The sequence below is a fragment of the Vanderwaltozyma polyspora genome, genomic scaffold (assembly GCF_000150035.1).
Source record: "Vanderwaltozyma polyspora DSM 70294 KpolScaffold448 genomic scaffold, whole genome shotgun sequence".
Classification (NCBI taxonomy): domain Eukaryota; kingdom Fungi; phylum Ascomycota; class Saccharomycetes; order Saccharomycetales; family Saccharomycetaceae; genus Vanderwaltozyma; species Vanderwaltozyma polyspora.
This window is the reverse complement of record NW_001834606.1, coordinates 16,921-34,489: the sequence shown is the minus strand read 5'-3', so window position 1 is coordinate 34,489 and position 17,569 is coordinate 16,921. Positions and strand designations below refer to the sequence as shown.

The 17,569-nt window shown below is 33.2% G+C and overlaps 6 protein-coding genes and 1 further gene across 6 annotated transcripts, besides 2 other annotated features; 2 read left to right on the top strand and 5 right to left on the bottom strand.

The window, feature by feature from the left end:
- Positions 1–1,638: 1,638 nt before the first annotated feature.
- Positions 1,639–5,610, bottom strand: TRK1 (Trk1p; the record flags this gene model as incomplete). Its single annotated transcript, XM_001643134.1, has 1 exon — positions 1,639–5,610. The coding sequence occupies one exon, from the start codon at positions 5,608–5,610 to the stop codon at positions 1,639–1,641; it is 3,972 nt and encodes a 1,323-aa protein (XP_001643184.1).
- A 1,816-nt stretch (positions 5,611–7,426) lies between these two features.
- On the bottom strand, positions 7,427–9,439 carry Kpol_448p13 (uncharacterized protein; the record flags this gene model as incomplete). The annotated part of the gene is made up of 1 exon (XM_001643133.1): positions 7,427–9,439. One exon carries the CDS (start codon positions 9,437–9,439, stop codon positions 7,427–7,429), a length of 2,013 nt encoding a protein of 670 aa, XP_001643183.1.
- A 1,621-nt stretch (positions 9,440–11,060) lies between these two features.
- Positions 11,061–11,219, bottom strand: MCO6 (Mco6p; the record flags this gene model as incomplete). Its single annotated transcript, XM_001643132.1, has 1 exon — positions 11,061–11,219. The coding sequence occupies one exon, from the start codon at positions 11,217–11,219 to the stop codon at positions 11,061–11,063; it is 159 nt and encodes a 52-aa protein (XP_001643182.1).
- Positions 11,220–11,860: 641 nt separating this feature from the next.
- On the bottom strand, positions 11,861–13,630 carry SPT10 (Spt10p; the record flags this gene model as incomplete). Its single annotated transcript, XM_001643131.1, has 1 exon — positions 11,861–13,630. The coding sequence occupies one exon, from the start codon at positions 13,628–13,630 to the stop codon at positions 11,861–11,863; it is 1,770 nt and encodes a 589-aa protein (XP_001643181.1).
- Positions 13,631–14,134: 504 nt separating this feature from the next.
- NIT2 (putative hydrolase) lies at positions 14,135–15,022 on the top strand (the record flags this gene model as incomplete). The annotated part of the gene is made up of 1 exon (XM_001643130.1): positions 14,135–15,022. The coding sequence occupies one exon, from the start codon at positions 14,135–14,137 to the stop codon at positions 15,020–15,022; it is 888 nt and encodes a 295-aa protein (XP_001643180.1).
- Positions 15,023–15,228: 206 nt separating this feature from the next.
- Positions 15,229–15,624, top strand: FMP46 (putative redox protein; the record flags this gene model as incomplete). The annotated part of the gene is made up of 1 exon (XM_001643129.1): positions 15,229–15,624. One exon carries the CDS (start codon positions 15,229–15,231, stop codon positions 15,622–15,624), a length of 396 nt encoding a protein of 131 aa, XP_001643179.1.
- A 158-nt stretch (positions 15,625–15,782) lies between these two features.
- Positions 15,783–16,151: a sequence feature (similar to hypothetical protein; correction of possible frameshift sequencing error~similar to Saccharomyces cerevisiae RPE1 (YJL121C)).
- On the bottom strand, positions 15,783–16,504 carry Kpol_448p8 (the record flags this gene model as incomplete).
- Positions 16,154–16,504: a sequence feature (similar to hypothetical protein; correction of possible frameshift sequencing error~similar to Saccharomyces cerevisiae RPE1 (YJL121C)).
- Positions 16,505–17,569: the final 1,065 nt, after the last annotated feature.

The following is a 17,569-nucleotide window of genomic DNA, read 5'->3' as shown; positions in this document are numbered from 1 at the left end:
AATGTAGTAGATTAATCATTCAGTCAAGATGAGAATAATGAGCTGAATAATCTAAGCAGATGTGAAAAAAAGAGTATGGACAAGATTAGGTCGTTAGATCAATTCTAAGTCAAAAAGAAATATCTCCTATTTCTTATTCTATATTTTTTCCAGTAATAATAGCAGTCTTGCAAGAGTAAAACGATAGGAAGAACCTTGCCTTAAAACTTTGACATTTATTTCCTTTTTGCAGTGCTATGTAGTGTGGTATTTATTAGAGTGTATTGATTGCTAATAGTTTGAGAATAGATTCCGACTAATAGTAGCAACAGAGTCAGTCTGTCTAAAGAAAGAGAACTGCAAAGAGACAGAAAGGTACGCTACGCTGGCCCAACAAGTCATTGAAGAACAATAATAGTATCGTGTAGTATACTAGATGGTTCAGAGAGTTGATTGGTAAGGTGGTGAAGATATAGCCGATACAGATGGGTCGAGGAAACATTAGTAGAAGACTATCAAAAATTATGACAAATTCACTTTCTTGATGGTAAATATTTACCATATTACCAAGAAAAACAAAAGAAAAGTGGTTCCAATTTCTTTTTAATGCCATATATGATGGTTTCTCTAGGGGAAACAAATGTCATCATCTTGTTGTTTCTACCTGCTTTTCTCCATTAGATTTTTGAAATATTTGTCACAATTTTTATGAAATTCTAAATGGTAAGTGAAAATTTTTCATCGAATGCCGTCGGAAAGCCGTCGGATTGTTGTAAGATGGTTTGTTAGAACAATATATTTTTGAAATCTATTCAGAGATCTAGACCAAACTTATCTTGAAGGTAGGACAAATTAGGACAAATATTCATCAACTATACCTACAAACTGTTAATGTTAAAAAATTATAATAAAAGTAATTAGGTCATTTTTGGAACATAACAAATAGAATAGTGTGAGTAAGTGGCCATTGCAATCTTAACTTGACCGTTAATGAGTAATTGGGTTGAAAAGTTCACTGATTGCTTATATACTTTTCCCATTACATGTATATCTTATTTATAGTTACACTTTAGAGTTATCCCAAGGAACTACCACAGCAGCCGTACTTTGAATAGCTATTTACTATGGTATCTCGCTACCAAATTCACAGTATGTTAAACAAATTATTTCATAGTCTTAAGCATATTTATTTATATCATTCCTTCACTTAGAGCCATGTGCAACGATGAATTTCTATATTCAATGATGACATGATTAGATAAATATGAAACAGATTTCCAATAGAGAAACATTCTTAGTGAACAACGTCATTTTCAATGCAATAGAGATTATTGTACCATTTTCTTTTTTTAATTTTCAATTTTTTAATTTCTGACACTTCCAATAAATCTTGCAACGTTCATCTTTAAAATAGATACATACACCGTCTGTATCCTCCATTATAGGTGTTTTGGTAAAAGGGAACTTTAAAATTTAAATATTTACTTAAATAAATTTATAATGCTTATTGTTTATTTTGTATGCTAAATGTTACATGCTATTATTTAATTTGCCTTAAGTTTGTAGACAACAACCACCAAACAATTAACTGCGGCAATAAATCTTTTCTTATACATATGTGTGTATATATTTATTTTGAAGGTAGGTTCGATATCCACCCTAATGCGATCTCCTTCTCAATAACGAAGGGTCTACTTCTCCGTATTCCATGTCATTTCTAGGTGTTGATTCATTGAGTTCTTCTTCTTCTTGCTCAACACTTGAATTGTCAGGACCGAATTTTTTATGAACAGATAGATGATCATAATCTTTTGAAGTATATTTATATTGTTCATTGCCCATATCCTGCATCTCGTGGCCTTCGGAATTACTGAATTGCTCAGCTGCCTTGTGAACCAATGGTTCTTCTACAGTCTGGATAGAATCCTTGACTCTTCTGATACCTTTAAAGACACGGCGAATTCTTTTCTTCAAATATAAGGTAACTGGATCACTGCCACTTGAAACATCATTATCAGCATTTCTTTTGTTTTCTAACTCTTGTATATGATCCATGTTATCTAGTCTTTCACTTGGTAAAATGATAGCTCTATCGACACTATATGGAAGGCCTCTATTTCTTCCTCTAATTAACATTGCAATAATAACCAACTTTGAAATTGTAGTAAATTGTCCTGAAAAGGATTGATTAGTACCTGGATAACCCAACGATAAACCGACTGTACCATATGCACTTACAAGTTCAAATAAAATTGAGAAAACGTTAAAGTCTGGCTTTGTACGGTCTCGGATCTTACCACCTTCACAAATACAAATTATAAATAACCCTAAAAACAAGAACCATAAATCAAATGATAATTGTCTTCTTAAATGGGCTCCAATAAATGATTTTGCAGATGGTTTCTTTCTGGCCTTCTTCTTCATTTTAGCTCTCTTCTTTTTAGCTTTCTTCTTTTTAGCTCTCTTCTTCTTTCTTATTCTTTTGCTTCGTGGTGATAAATCAGGATCGCTTTCGCTTTCACTATCACTAGCACTATCACTATCACTGTCACTGTCACTGTCACTATTTTCATCGTCATTACCATCTACATCAGGACTATTCCCTTCAGATCCATAAATACCTAAGGACTGTTCTTCATAAACATTGGTTCTTCTGATGGAAATTGCCAATGGTAAAACAGACACATACATCATTAACATGTATGAGACCTGGATTGAAGGATGGAGTAAACTTAAGTCAATAACTGAAAAACCGGCAGTTCTGGTACAAACACCCTGAAATAAACCCACTAGAACCCTACGTCCCTTTGTTAACATCTCAACTACACTTGAATTGAAGTCAAATATAACAAAAAGAACTAAATCTGTAGAATTCAAGGCAATCAAAGTTACCAGTAGCCATAAAGTTGCCCCGCTAGGAAATAACAACGTGAAACAACGACGTGGATGATCAAGCAGAAATCCTAAGCTTTCTTTCATTGATGACAGATCAGGAGATAGTTTGAACAAAACCCAAATAATAAATCTCAATAACACTGGGAAACCAGTGTTACCGATAATAATAAACCAAATCATTACAGTTAATGGGAAAACGGCTCCTTTAAAAGAAGACATTGAATCTGGGGTTAGAGTTAGCCCCAAATCATTAAAGGCACTCATAGCTGTAAAAAACCCCCACCAAGTTGGTGAAACACCGTCACCTCTAACTATAACTTTGTATTCATGTTTATGTAGAACCCAAGGTAAGAAGAATATAAAGGCCATAACATGGAAACCAACGTAATAGACTAATAAAATTAAACATAATAACTTGATTGCTCTATATTCAACACCACCTAATTCGTTTTTTTGAGATCTATTCAGACCAACAAATGTGGAATTACGACCAATAGTAGGTTGCCATGATAGATAATTAGTGCTCATAGTTCTTGATAAACTGTGTGAAGGGTATGCCAAGTTAAAATCATGATCAAAATGCAAATGGTAGTTACCGATGTCTTCTTCATCATTATTATTTATTGAAGCTTCATAATTTTGCCCTAAATTAGTATCTTGTCTGCTAATATATCTCGAATTGTGTTCATTTATATGATTAGGGTTTCCAAAGTGAATATTATTATAAATATTTCCATCATTAGTGTCAACTGATTTGAAATGGCGTAATTCTGGCCTATCATTCTCGAAAATGTTATTGTTCCATTGAATATTTCTCATACCACGCCTTTTTTTATTGTTTTCTTTCCAATTCTTATATACAAGCTTTTGGAATTCTGGTGATTGTGTCAATTTATCTAGGTCACTAGGTGAAGCAACATCAAATGTTTTTGATCTTTCAAGCGGATTCATTTCATTAAATTCCCCTCTATTGGATGTGTTGGTTGTCGCTCTCTTCAAATTCACAGGTGTTTTCTCTAGATTAGGAATATCGTGTAGGCTACGTCTTTCATCTTCATTCTCGGAATAATAATCTTCATTAGAATGCTGGCTATTGTTTACGTTTGCTTTGTGTTCTGGAAAACTATCATCGTAAAGGAACTGTGGATCGTGAACACTGGCTCTTCTTTGCCTTAGCTTCTCCTTGAATTTATTTTTTTTCCTGAAAGATTTTAGAAAATTTGAACTACTTCTCTTAATTGGTTGAGGTCTTGTTTCAAATGACTGTGTAGTTCTCCTTTTCCTAGGAGGCGAAACTAAATTAAATTGGATGGAAGGTCCATTGTTATGAGGATGGTCATTATTTTCAATGTTGCCCTGTGTATTTCTTCTACTTAAATTTCTAATTTCACCTTCACTTTCTTCTTCAAACTCTGAGTCAAGTGATGAATCTGGATTTTCGACACGGCTATCATAATTAACTTCTGAATTTACAGAATGGTTGTCTCCGGAACTGCTGGAATCATCATAACTGTCATGCGACTCTATCGTATCATCCGAGTTCAGGGAACTCACTTCTTCTGAACTTGTAGAAATAGGATGAGAATCAAAACCCGTAGAACGATTTCGATTATTGTCATGATTAATAGTATTTGAATAGCCATCTGGCTCAGGACTATTAACTTTATTTAATTTAATCTCACCATTAGCAGGTTTGTTGTTATCTTTTGCGTGGCTGTACCTATCAGATGGAGACTCAATATTATCAGATGATTGATCATCACTATCATCGTAAGTGGGGGCCTTGATTACCAGGGCAGGACCTGAATCATCCTCCTGACGTTCTACCTTGTGTCTATCTTGTAAAATTGAGATTGAACGATACATATCAGCGGGTGTGATATCGGTTGATTTTCTACGACCAACAAATCTTTCAGGCTTTAGACCATTTCTTCTTTCTCTTGTTGGTTCCTTAAACATCAAGCTCGTCTCATGAGCTCCACTGTATTTCTCATCTTCAGGAGCAGTATTTATGCTTGCAGAAGATCTATTTAACTGGATATCGCTATTTTCATTGGGGGTTTCATTAGCTAAATTATCGAAGTGACCAATGTTATTTTGTTCATCCCTATTGACCATTTTACCGCTGAAAAGTTGTGCTTGGAAATCAGTTTTCTGGGTATTTCTGTTATTGCGATTTGAAGATCTATGCATATAATCTGAGGTATTGAATCTCCCCATAGAGGTAGTTCTTGCTGACATTGTTCTCGCCGTCATTTGTCTTTCGATGATTGTTCTTGTTCTTCTCATCTTGAAGTCTCTCTTAGAAGTAACTCTGATGCCATCAAAATGTCTTTCAAACCAATATAATCTCACAAATGCTAAGAAACCGTGGATTATAATAGGAGTTGATAAACAACAAATGATATATATAATAAGTTGTTGATATAAAGTCAATGAATTGACATCTACTGTGTTCAAACCACCTTGGGTAGTGGCACCTGCTGCTAGAAATAAGATGTCAATGTATGCATGGTTTTTTACAGGATATAATAAAATTGAAGCCAATATGGTCATTGAGATGATGTAAAAATAATGTACAGCAACGAAATTAGGGAATAAATATTTTTTAACTGGATGGAAATAAGTTGTAACAAAATCTATGCTATCACGAATTCGATGACCTATGCTCTTCTTATATTTGACATTAATTGAAGAGAAAGTTGGTACTCTTGATACTATTCGACGTAATTTCATTTTGTAAGTAAATGTAATTATTAATATGATGATTTTGAATGCAAAAATGGAATAAAAAATGACAGTCTGTATGTGATTATTTTGGGTAGTGGATATAAGACTCAAACGGTTAGACAATTGTTAAAAATGGGGAAATTGCAATGTGTTTCTTAGATAATGAATCGGAATAAAATAAAATGAGTAGCTAGTTTATAATTTGCGAGTCTGTATGAAATTTTTACCACTGCTCCCTTTAACCCAGAATATATATATGTGTGTGTTTGTATGTGTATCGAAACAAAAACTATCAAATGCAATAAGCAGTGATACACTTATCTGACAGTACGGATTTCTTTATGTATAAATCAGAAAATCCAATCAAAAGTTAACTTCGAATGTATAACTCAAAAGGTTGATTACAATTTGAGTAGAGGTAATTTCAAAATTTAAATAAAGTACGACAATATGGAAGCTGTTAAGAAACAGTATCTGAAAAATTGTTCAATCTATAGCTTAGCAAAGCCAGAGCCAAAGCCAAAGCTCCCAAAAGATAATAGTAAGAATAAAAAAAGTTTTGTTTTATTTTGAAGAAAACTGAGGAAGTATATAATCTAATCCTTACAGATTTAATATCAACCTTTATTTAGAAGTTAAGTTATCACTGAAAATTTTATATAATACAATTGTGTATATACGTTTGTATAAATACCATCCTTCTATATAACCTAAATATCAGATATTGACATTTCGAAACTGTTTATATAAAGCCTTTAAATTTTTCAAATTCTCGATGAGACGGTTCTATTCGAACATCAAATTTGAAAGTTGATATCAATCGCTTCGAAACTGACAATGAAAAAAAAGTAGGCAAAACGGAGGAGAACAGAGCACAGCATAGCATAAGAGATTGATCCAGCAAGAGAGAAAGATGGATATCTAATTACGATAAGATCAGTCTATAGATAGGAAGTCCATGCTTATGCAGGAAATTCAATCTTACTTGGAATGAGAAAATGTCTTAGAAGTCAGGTCAGATAATATTTGATGTAGATAGAAGATATATAGTTTGGACTACGAGTAGAAATGACATCTCTGTGAATTGGTTCGTCTAATACTGCAATTGTAAAAGCAGTCTTATTCATGCATTAGATTAATATAATGCACAACAATAACTATTATTATGTATGATGGACAGATGTAGAAAAAGATTATTTTAAGTTTGTTTTTAGTTGACGGCGAACAATAGCAATTAGTGTTAGTAGCAACAGTAACAGATGCAGTTGCAGTTGCAGTCGCGATGGCAGTAGCAATGGGAAATTAGTTTAATACGAATTATTTTTAATTTTTATAATTAGATTATTAATGATTTTCTTGCGTGTTCAGGAGTTAATTCAACACAATCTAAGTATTTTGGTGTTGTCTGTTTTGACGGAAATATTTGAACTATTTGGATCGAAATAGCATTTAATGGTTCCTGCCTGCCGTTTTAGTCCGTACTTTTCTTTACAAAATTCACTCAATCAGTACATGTTTAATAAATACATTTATAAAAAAAGTTTTCCTTTCATTATATCGCTACTATACAACAATTGATCTAGCAAAAAAAACAAAATATTACATAATTGTTACATGTATGCCTAAGTTCATTAATATTTGGATATACTGTAGTTAAATTAGAACAAGTTTGCTGATGCCCAACTCATCAGATTTTTGTTCCCTTATATTATAGTTCTTGGTTTGAAAAAATTGGGAAATGCAGTGGTAGTTTTGAATATGTATATATAATCTTCTTCACTTTTTATTATGATTACAATAATAATAAAAATAGTGATAATAATTACAATCCTCCTCTATGGAGAGCCGGTTGTGGCTTAGTAGAATCAATCTCATTTAGATCATTTTTCTTCTTATCAAGTCTGTCCGAGATATAATTTGAAATTTTATAATTTTCTGTCCTGTATTTCATTAACCATGGATGTCTTAATAATGATGTGTATGTTGGTCTTCTCTCTGGGACTTTTTGTAAACATAAAGAGACAAAATCCTGAGCTTCTTTACTAAATCTATCTTGTGGTAAATTTGGTGGTGGGCCATCTACAATGGCACTCAATTGTGAAAATATGTTATCGTAGGTCTCTGGTGGATATGGATAGCTACCAAGCGCCATCTCTAATATACTCAAACCCAAAGACCAAATATCAGACTGTACACTATATGTATTCATATCCGGATTAGCAGACCTTATCCTTTCTGGCGCCATATAAGATTGACAGCCAATATTTGTTTTTGCTAATGATGCCACAAGATTTCCAGAAACACCAAAATCGCATAACTTTATGGTACCTTGAGAAGCCGAACATAATATATTTGTAGGTTTAACATCCCTGTGTATTACGTTATGTTTATCTTTCAATTCCATTAACCCTCTTACTACGGATTCGGTAATATAAGCAAGCTGAGGTTCATCAATACCTCCAACTTCTTTAGACGAATCATAAATTTTATCTAATGAACCACCATCCATATATTCCATACACATATAAACTGCACCTTCTACAAAAAATGCTCCATAGAAATCAACTATATATGGAGAATTGCATTTGTGAAGTACTTCCAATTCCATTAGAATTTGTCTGAATTTTGATTCATCTAATTCTAATCTAACTTCCTTCACGGCCATGATGACATTAGTTGGTTTATGTAAAACCTTGGACACCGTACCGTAATTACCATTTCCCAATTCACCTAAAAATTCCAACTCATCTATTGAAATATTTGAACTCCCGCCATTGCTAAAATTAATACCTTTAGAAGATAAGGAAAGTTTACCAGCAAAATTTAGTGAACCTGATTTAACGTCAATATATTTTGCAAAATTGGCGAATAGACCACTAGGGACACCAGATAAAGTTTTAGATTTTGTTTTCACAGTTGAATCATTTTTGTTAAATCCATCTTCATCATTTGATTTTTTAAGATTCGATGAAGATGTTGAAGTGATTTGAATACCATTTTGTGAAGACCCCACATTTGCATTTGAATTGACAAAATTGCTACGGCTTATAACACTTTGATTGGAAGCCAATTGAAAATTAGAATCTTGTCCTTGAGTTTGGTTGCCAGTTGAAGATTTATTCAATAATGTTAGAGACAGCTTATCCAAAGGTAATTTCAATCCTCTTCTAGCACTTAAACTTTGAAGCTGTTTTTTGGGGTCAATAGGGGAATTGGCTGTTTCTTTTAAAGAATCTTGATTTGAAGCAGGCTTTTTGGGGGCAATTCTACTTGGGTTTAATTGTTTTGCGACAATATTCTGCATTATATGTGGTTCTATTATGTTATCTTCATCTTCTAAAGTTGCAATTGTTTCTCTAGTATAATGAGGAGATAGTTCGAAATCGATCGAAGATTCTGAATTATTTGCACCAGCTTTGACTAAATTATAACTATCAGTTAGACTTATCAAGCTACTTTTATTGCTTTGAGGTGACAAACACATCGAACTATCATTTACAGACACTTCAAATTGAGTATCCATATTTAAATCGAATGGAACTTGTTTATTTTGTAAATTATGAGAAGAAATACTTGATTCCAAAGATTCTGGTATACTTCTATTACTTTTAACACTTGCAGACCTCTTCAAGGCTCTTTGTTCCTGGAAGGCTTTTACCCTTGCTTGTAAATCAGCATTAATATTGGTGTACTGTGAAGAAGACGAAGGGCTTCTATGTAGATTTGAATTACTGCTGCTTGGCGTCTTCAGGTACTGATCATGGAGATCTCGACTGGCCATATCCACATGTCTTAAATCAGTATCGATAGTTAACTTTGAAAATTGATCCAGCATGATAGCAACCGATTTGTGGAAAAACACCAAATAAAATTGTAATATCAATTACTGTTTCTATATATCTGGATGTATCTGGATATCAATTCTTGTGCAGTAAGGGACCTTGCTGTGGTTTTCGATGAGACCCAGCACTAAATGAAAAATTGTGGGAAGAGTATCACTTATAGATCAAATTTAGTACGAAATAAATATATCTGCCACGAATTAGCCCTATTGTGGATCTATGTACATATATATATATATCTTCTCTTGACCCAGATGGAAATCTCAAAAGTACTTCCCTCTGTGAAGAAAGTAGGCTTGTAATTTTTCAAAACTTGAGATCAAATAAAGTGCTCTTATTCAACCAGATTTCTTAAGCAATAAAAAAAAAACAGTTAAATCCAGGAGGTGAATCAAAATCTATATCGAAATCAAGCAGACTAGAGTTTCAGTTGCTCCAGTTTCACGTAATTCTAGTATATATAATATAGCGTTATTTAGTATAATAAATCAAGAAAGGTTGCAGCTTCTCTATAAATATCAGATCTGTATTGAGACATCAGAAGGCGCAGTTAGTCGAAACGTTGAAATAGTTGTCTGATATACATATATACCCATATATATACCAATATATATATATAAATACAAATATAAATATTTACACCTAATGTATACTATAGATGTGGTTATGTAAATGTGTATGTGTATGTGTATGTGTACGTACAAGTAGGTATATGTATATGCATATGTATTGGAATCTGTTTGATTGATATTAGTTAGTGCCAGGATTTCACTACAAAACAAAGACAAATGTATCTGAAATCTAAACCTCTAAATACCACATTATCAAACCGACCCCTTCCCAAACCAGAGAGAATCACGCATACATATACCTGTTATTCTCTCAATCTTGAAGTAGCTGGCTAACCGACGTTGCACTGATGAACTAAGTCATTTAATATATATATTTAGCTTAGCTTAGCTTAGCTTAGCTTAATAATAGATAGATAGATAGATATAGAGACACTGGGGGATGTATTCGAGATCAAAGCAGAGAGGAACAGAATTGTTCTGATGATAGTTGGTGACATTTTAACATACAACGGCGACTACAGCTGTGACGGATCAAGAGATGAATTAAAATAACTCAAGGAGGTATGGGGAGATGTCTTGAAAATTGTGGGTTGACCTTGAACAGTAACAACAATATTGCGTAACATAGCATGTTGTAGCAGTACATTTTAAAAATATAACAGTTGCAGTCGTTGCATCACATTCAATTATTATTGAACTTTGGTTGAGGTTATGTGAGAGATGATAAATGGATGGGGAAGCTTATGGTAGTGGGATGATTCAAGTTTATGGTTGGATAGTTACTACAAGGTGCATATGTGGGTTTAATATTGATGTTATGTACGTCGAGGGCAATCAAGTTGTGTTTCCCTGTATCCACTATGTTCGAGAGGTCGGTATTATTTTAGATTTCTTCCTGTCTTGATGGTGCGAATGTCTTTTTATTGGATTTTTATATAGTTACTAAATAAGTTAATTAATTCTAGACATGCTTTATGTAAATGCTTCTTGCTTAAGAATATGGGAAAATATACTGAAAGAGAATGTTGGTTATTCCATTTGATTATTCTAAATAATTAGATTGTGTTACTAACGTTATCAATACACAACTGCTCAAGTATCCCAGAAATTGGAAAAATGCCTTACGTGACAATTGTATCTGTTGATAAGATGTATGCGATTCTGTAAATATATCTCTAATCTGTTTAAAAAAGGAAAACATTCTATACTTTCAGATCAAACGAACAAACTGAAACTAAAACTTAGTTACAATACTCACTTGTCCAGATGTGTGACCTTCTTCTTTTATTGGTAAGGTTAATACGGATGAGATTGAACTATTTTGTATATTATAATCTAATTTTATACTTAAGTTTTTTTTCAACTTGATGATTCCTTGTTGCTTCTCTACTATTAAGGAAAAAGCACTTCAACTTTACAGCATCTGAAGGTACTTGCGTTTTCGTTGTATCCTGTATATATCAATTAGCTTGAAGAGTATCCCAATTCCTTTTTTGCTCTACGTTTGTTCTCTTCGAGATTTCTGTTATTTCGTTAAGTTTCTTCATCACCCCACACACTCCCATTAACATTTTTCACCAAGTCTAGTAATAGTAATTCAGGAGATTGAGCTTTATATTGATGTGTATCTATCTAATGTACTACTCATTTGTATTTATGCTATTTATCTGTGGATATCTATATGTAAAAACCTTCATATTTTTTGGTTATATATGCTTCTTTATATGGTTGATCGTTGTTGAAACCATTTTTTCTTAATTTTACAAGCATCATATTCTGTTGTCTCCCTGGATGAACCTTTTAAAGTTTAATGATTATTATTATGTTTAAAAATTAATGTTCTTATTTGTTGGAACGTTTTCTTGTTTCGTTTTCAACCATTTCAACTACTTCAAATACGTTCTTCTCCAGACTTAAAATTGCCTCATTCATCATTTCTTCGTCTGCATTATTCATAATAGCTGGTACTTCTTCGTTACCTTCTCCAGTGGTATCTTCTGTATGTACTACCATCTTAGATGCCTCACCCCTGTCCTCTGCAACAGTTAAATATCTTCTTCTTTTTCTTGCTTGCTCTTCCTCTACAAATCTGTCAAATGCATTCATATTATGTTCACTGCTTAAACTAGTCTCTATTGTTGTTGTTAATTCTGATGTATCAGAATTCAAATCTTTGGAGCTAATCATAGAATTATCATTGTTCATAGAACTAACTATTATCGATCCTTTAGCTTGAGTAATATCAGGTGGTGTGGGTTCAGCCTCTTCGTTTTCAACATCGTTTTGTAAGTTTCTTACTACTGCAGCTGCCATTTGTGATAAAGTAGATGTATGATATGTATCCTCGTTATTCTCTCCGTGATGTTGTGGTAACATATGTGCCTGTCGTACATTTTCTGAAGGCATAACAATTACACCAGTACCATCTTGATGTCTCATTTTACATTTGGGACATTGTGCTATAACTTCAGAAACTGTACTTTTAATACCTTTCCAGTGATATCTTTCTACAATTCTGGAAGTTATTTTATTAATACCTTGATGTTCAACAATATGCATTTCTAATGCAATTTGTTTTTGTTGTTCTGGTTCGTAAATGATTTCACGTCCTTTTGTCGTTAACTTGCCGTTTTGCAATGAATGTGTTTTTGAAGAAACACGTAATCTTGCCTTTTCATTTCTGTCACAGTGAGGTGGATATTTTCCTGTTTCTAGATAATATCTTAATCTTTCATATTTAGCAATATCATTACTCTGTTGAGGGTCCCGCAGAGAATCTATACTTTTTGTTATATGTGTAAATTCTTTACCATATATAAAGGAATCAACAGGTACATCAAAACCTTTTAATATACCAGACTCTGGCAATTTACCAATCCTTCTGAAATTTAACACTTCTAAAATTCTTCGTATTCCTACATTAGTACCATAAATCAATGGGAAGCAACAGGAAGTGAATCCTAATCGTTTCGACCATTCAACAAAAGTTTCAACCAATGTTTTACCTATACCTTTGCCTCTAATACCTGCATTGACTAAGAAAGACCCAGTAACAACATGAGATGATCTACCAGGATAAGCAGGTTGTAGAGAGAAGATACCTAAACATTGTTTCTCCCATTGAATATTTAAGTTTATATTCCTTCTTTCTTTCCTTTTCTTATATTGAGCAGTATGTCTCATAGTTTCAATTTCATCTTCATGGTTATCTTTATTAATATCCAATTCTGATAATTCATCGTCATCTAAGCTATAATCAAGTTCAGGAATTTCCCCTAACACCATGATACAAACATGACCACCTTCATGGAACCAAACTTTTTCAAATTCTTCTAGATTAAGCATATCATAATAAGGGAAACTATCACCTTTTTCAATTTCCATATTAAATTCATCTAATAAAAATGCTAATAAACCCTTTGGTAGTAATTCTGGATATGCAGGTATTGGATACATAGTAGCTGTAGTCTCTCCATCTTTCAGTAGCACTGTATGTGGCTGTAACTGAGTGTTATACAGACTCTGTGATTGCTCTTCTTCTTCTTCATTTAAAGTATTCCGTATATAATTTTGATCTTGATTTCTCGTTACTGAGTCAGAATGCAAAAACATAATAATGGCAATATAGCTCCATATAGAAACTAATCTTTGGCCTTTCTAGTAAATATCTTAGTCCTTTATATAGTTTGGGTACTCCCTCACAATCACTATGTTGCTGTATATCTTTTAATAAGGCCTTAGTAAAGTCTGTATTTTCTCTAATTTTATATGGCTTTAGTAATCCAAATTGCTAATGTCATTTCAAATCCACGCGTCTTTTTTTAAATTTTAGGATTAAAATATTCATTGGGTCACGCGTTCTGCGGGTAATTCTCTGAATTTTGTCAAATATTCAATATTATTATTCAATGAGATAAACTACTTCAAGCTATTGAAAGACTCATCTAGATGACTAAGATTTGATGTTCCAACTAATTTGGATTAATGAAAGTTTAAAAAATTAACAAAGGCCAGTTCGAGCCTTCTTTTAATTGGAATTATTAAAAGTGGCCAAAATTACCGACTAGGATCTATTGAGACTTAATTGATCAAATTAAATTGTGAATTAAACTTAAAATGTCGAAAATATTTAGGATAGCTGTTGGACAATTATGTGCTGGAAGTAATTTGAGTAAGAATTTGCAAGTTGTCAAAGATTTGATTAATCAAGCTATTGATAAAAATGCTAGAGTGATTTTTTTCCCTGAAGCTACAGATTATCTTGCAAAAGATGCATCACATTCTATAAAATTAGCTCACCAGAGTGATCAATTTATTAAAAATTTGCAAAATTTTATAAAGGAGACAAACTTATATAAGGGGAGGTCGATTGATGTCTCTATAGGTGTTCATATGCCATCTAGTGAAAATATTGGTAATAATATGGAGAAAGTTAAGAATGTTTTAATTTATATAAATTCTAAAGGTGAAACTATACATCATTATCAAAAAATACATCTTTTTGATGTTGATATTGCCAACGGACCCGTACTAAAAGAATCTAATTCAGTCCAACCTGGAAATATTATTCCCGACATTATTGAAACACCTGTTGGTAAACTTGGTTCTTCAATTTGTTATGATATTAGATTCCCTGAGTTAGCACAAAGATTAAGGATTAAAGGTGCTGAAATTATCTGCTATCCAAGTGCATTCACTATGAAGACGGGTAAATTACATTGGGAAGCATTAGGCAAAGCTAGAGCCTTAGATACACAATGTTTTATAGTAATGCCTGGCCAACAAGGGGTGCATGAAATTGAAGATTTAGAACCTAATAAGAAAAGAGAGTCATGGGGACACTCAATGGTTATTAACCCTTGGGGTCAAATAATTGGCGAGATTGAGAGTACTGATAGTCAACCAAAATTATTAGTGGTCGATTTGGACTATAAAGATTTAAATGAAGCTCGTGAGTCTTTACCAATATTTAAACATAAAAGGGTTGATATTTTCGGCGACTAAGAACGGGTAGCAGGCACATAAAAAATGAAATAATGAAAGGCTATATATTAAACCAAGTATATAAACATCGATGTTAGAGTGTAAAAGTTATAAGGTTGTGCATGCCTTGGATTGAGTATCGTTATATTATACTTATTCAGAGTTATAGGAGTATTTCATTATTATTATTATTATTTTGGGGTAGATTCGAATAGTAAAATTCTAAGATGTCATTGTTCAGAAGTTTGCAATCACAACCAAGGATAATATCAATTTTCACAAACAATATTGCAGGCAATAGTAGTGCTAAACTGATATATGATAAATTACGTCAGAATGAAGAAACCAAAGCCGTGGTGCATATGGAATTGCATGAGAAGTTTCCAACATTGGATCAGTTAAAGTATATGAATGATATGAATCCTAAATTATTAAAAGATGAAATTCCTAATATAAATGAGCTATTAAAGAAACCAAGTCATGATAAATTGTTTGGGTCTAATCTAAGTCAATGCACAGAAATGGGGAATTGGAAATCTAACACAACTATTTGGGTTGACTGGGAGAAACAAAAAATAGGAATTGACGTTAAGAGTTTGGAAGATGATTTAGGGAAGAATTGAATGGAGTTGTTGTATAAAACACGGGTCATCCTATTTACTGAGAGTACAGGATCCTCATTCAGTTGACTTCAAATAACTTTAAACAAGTAAAATAACAGATATATATGAGTATATTTATATATAAACTATCTATACAGTTAGATAAACTTTTTTTTTAATTATTCTTCATAGATATTATCCTTGACCAATTGTTCCTTCACGGTTGCTTTCATATAATCGATGACATCTTTTGGATCAGCGGCGTTGAATACAGCGGTACCAGCCACGATGACGTTAGCACCAGCGGCAGCAGCAGCTGGAATGGTTTCTTTACCTAAACCACCATCGACTTGAATATTTAGATTTGGGAACTTTTTTCTTAAAGTTTCAACCTTTGGCATCATATCAGGCATAAATTTTTGACCACCAAAACCTGGTTCAACAGTCATGACCAAAGCCATATCTAGGAAAGGAGCCAATTCGAATAAAACATCTACTGGAGTACCTGGGTTAATTGCGCAAGCAGCTTTAATACCGTAAGATTTGATTATTTTACTAAAGCTAAAGGATCTTTAGTTGATTCATAATGGAAGGTGAATTGGTCAGCACCACATTGTACGAAATCTTCTACCCATTTTTCAGGAGATTCCACCATCATATGACAATCGAAGAAAGCCTTTGGTTTATCTTTATTTTCCACAGAAGAATCATCTACACGAGGGACACAATGACGCAATGAAGTTACTATAGGTTGACCCAAAGAAATATTTGGGACGAAGTGGCCATCCATGACATCGATATGTAACCAATCTGCACCAGCATCGATTACTTTATGACAATTACAACCTAAGTTAGCGAAATCAGAGGCTAAGATACTAGGGGCAATGATAGGTTTGACCATTTTTCTGTCTATGTGTAGTTTTATTTGATTAGATCGAAGGTGTATAAAAGAGAGTGTGAAGCACTTTGGTGTCCATGCAATGTGGTAAGAAAGAGATTCAAATTGGGATTAGAATTGGAATTGGGAATTGAATGTGAAGTGAGATAGAAGTTTTTATATTAGAAGAAAAGTGTTGATGGATAGTTGTCCAGATTTAAATGTATAAATTCGAAATCGATTCGAAATCGAAATTAGATGAAAAATCAATGAATTGGGATGAAAACAATGCAGTTCGCTAAGAAGGGAAAAGAAGAAAGGGAACGGAAGGGGCAGAAGAAATTCGAAATAACGTTTAGTATATGGTACGGTAGGGTACGGTATGGAGGGGGGGCAGCCAGAGGGAAGATGAATAAGGGTTGAGACCAGAACAGAACAAGAACAAGAACAAGAACAAGAACAAGAACAGAGAGACGAGATTGAAATTGAAATTGAAAGTTGAGAAACAATAGAGATTAATGGAGAGTATATGGTATTGTGAATGCCAGTAGTAATGGGGAAGACCTCCTTGTTAATGAAAAAGTTTGTTAAGACAGCGACTGGATATGTATCTGAATGGGGGACGGGATTATTTTAGCAAGGGATATAATAGGTCCAAGAAACGTAAGATGTGTTACCTCTTTTATGTTAAAGAGGTTGTTGTTGTCTTGTGGGAATGTTACAGACTGTTTTTTGTTATATGTATAGATTAGGCAGTTTTGTGTATCAGTTTGACAAGAACTGTTATGGTATGTGTTTGTTTCAATTTGATTTTGAAGTGGTTGTTGTAACATGTATCACGTTATACGACACGCAATGGGAAGACCCAACGAGAAGTTTAGGGGAAGCCTCATTGCAATCACAATGATCCATATATATCATACCATACATACCATACCATACCATACTAAAGGACCAACATTGGTTTATGTAGTTTAAATTATCTTGTATTTGTAGCAGTAAAATGTATTGAAAGTTGGAAAGAAACCAAGAATCCGTCAGAGAACCATGTGCTTCCGTGGGGAAGGGGGTGGGAGCAGAGTTTATCCT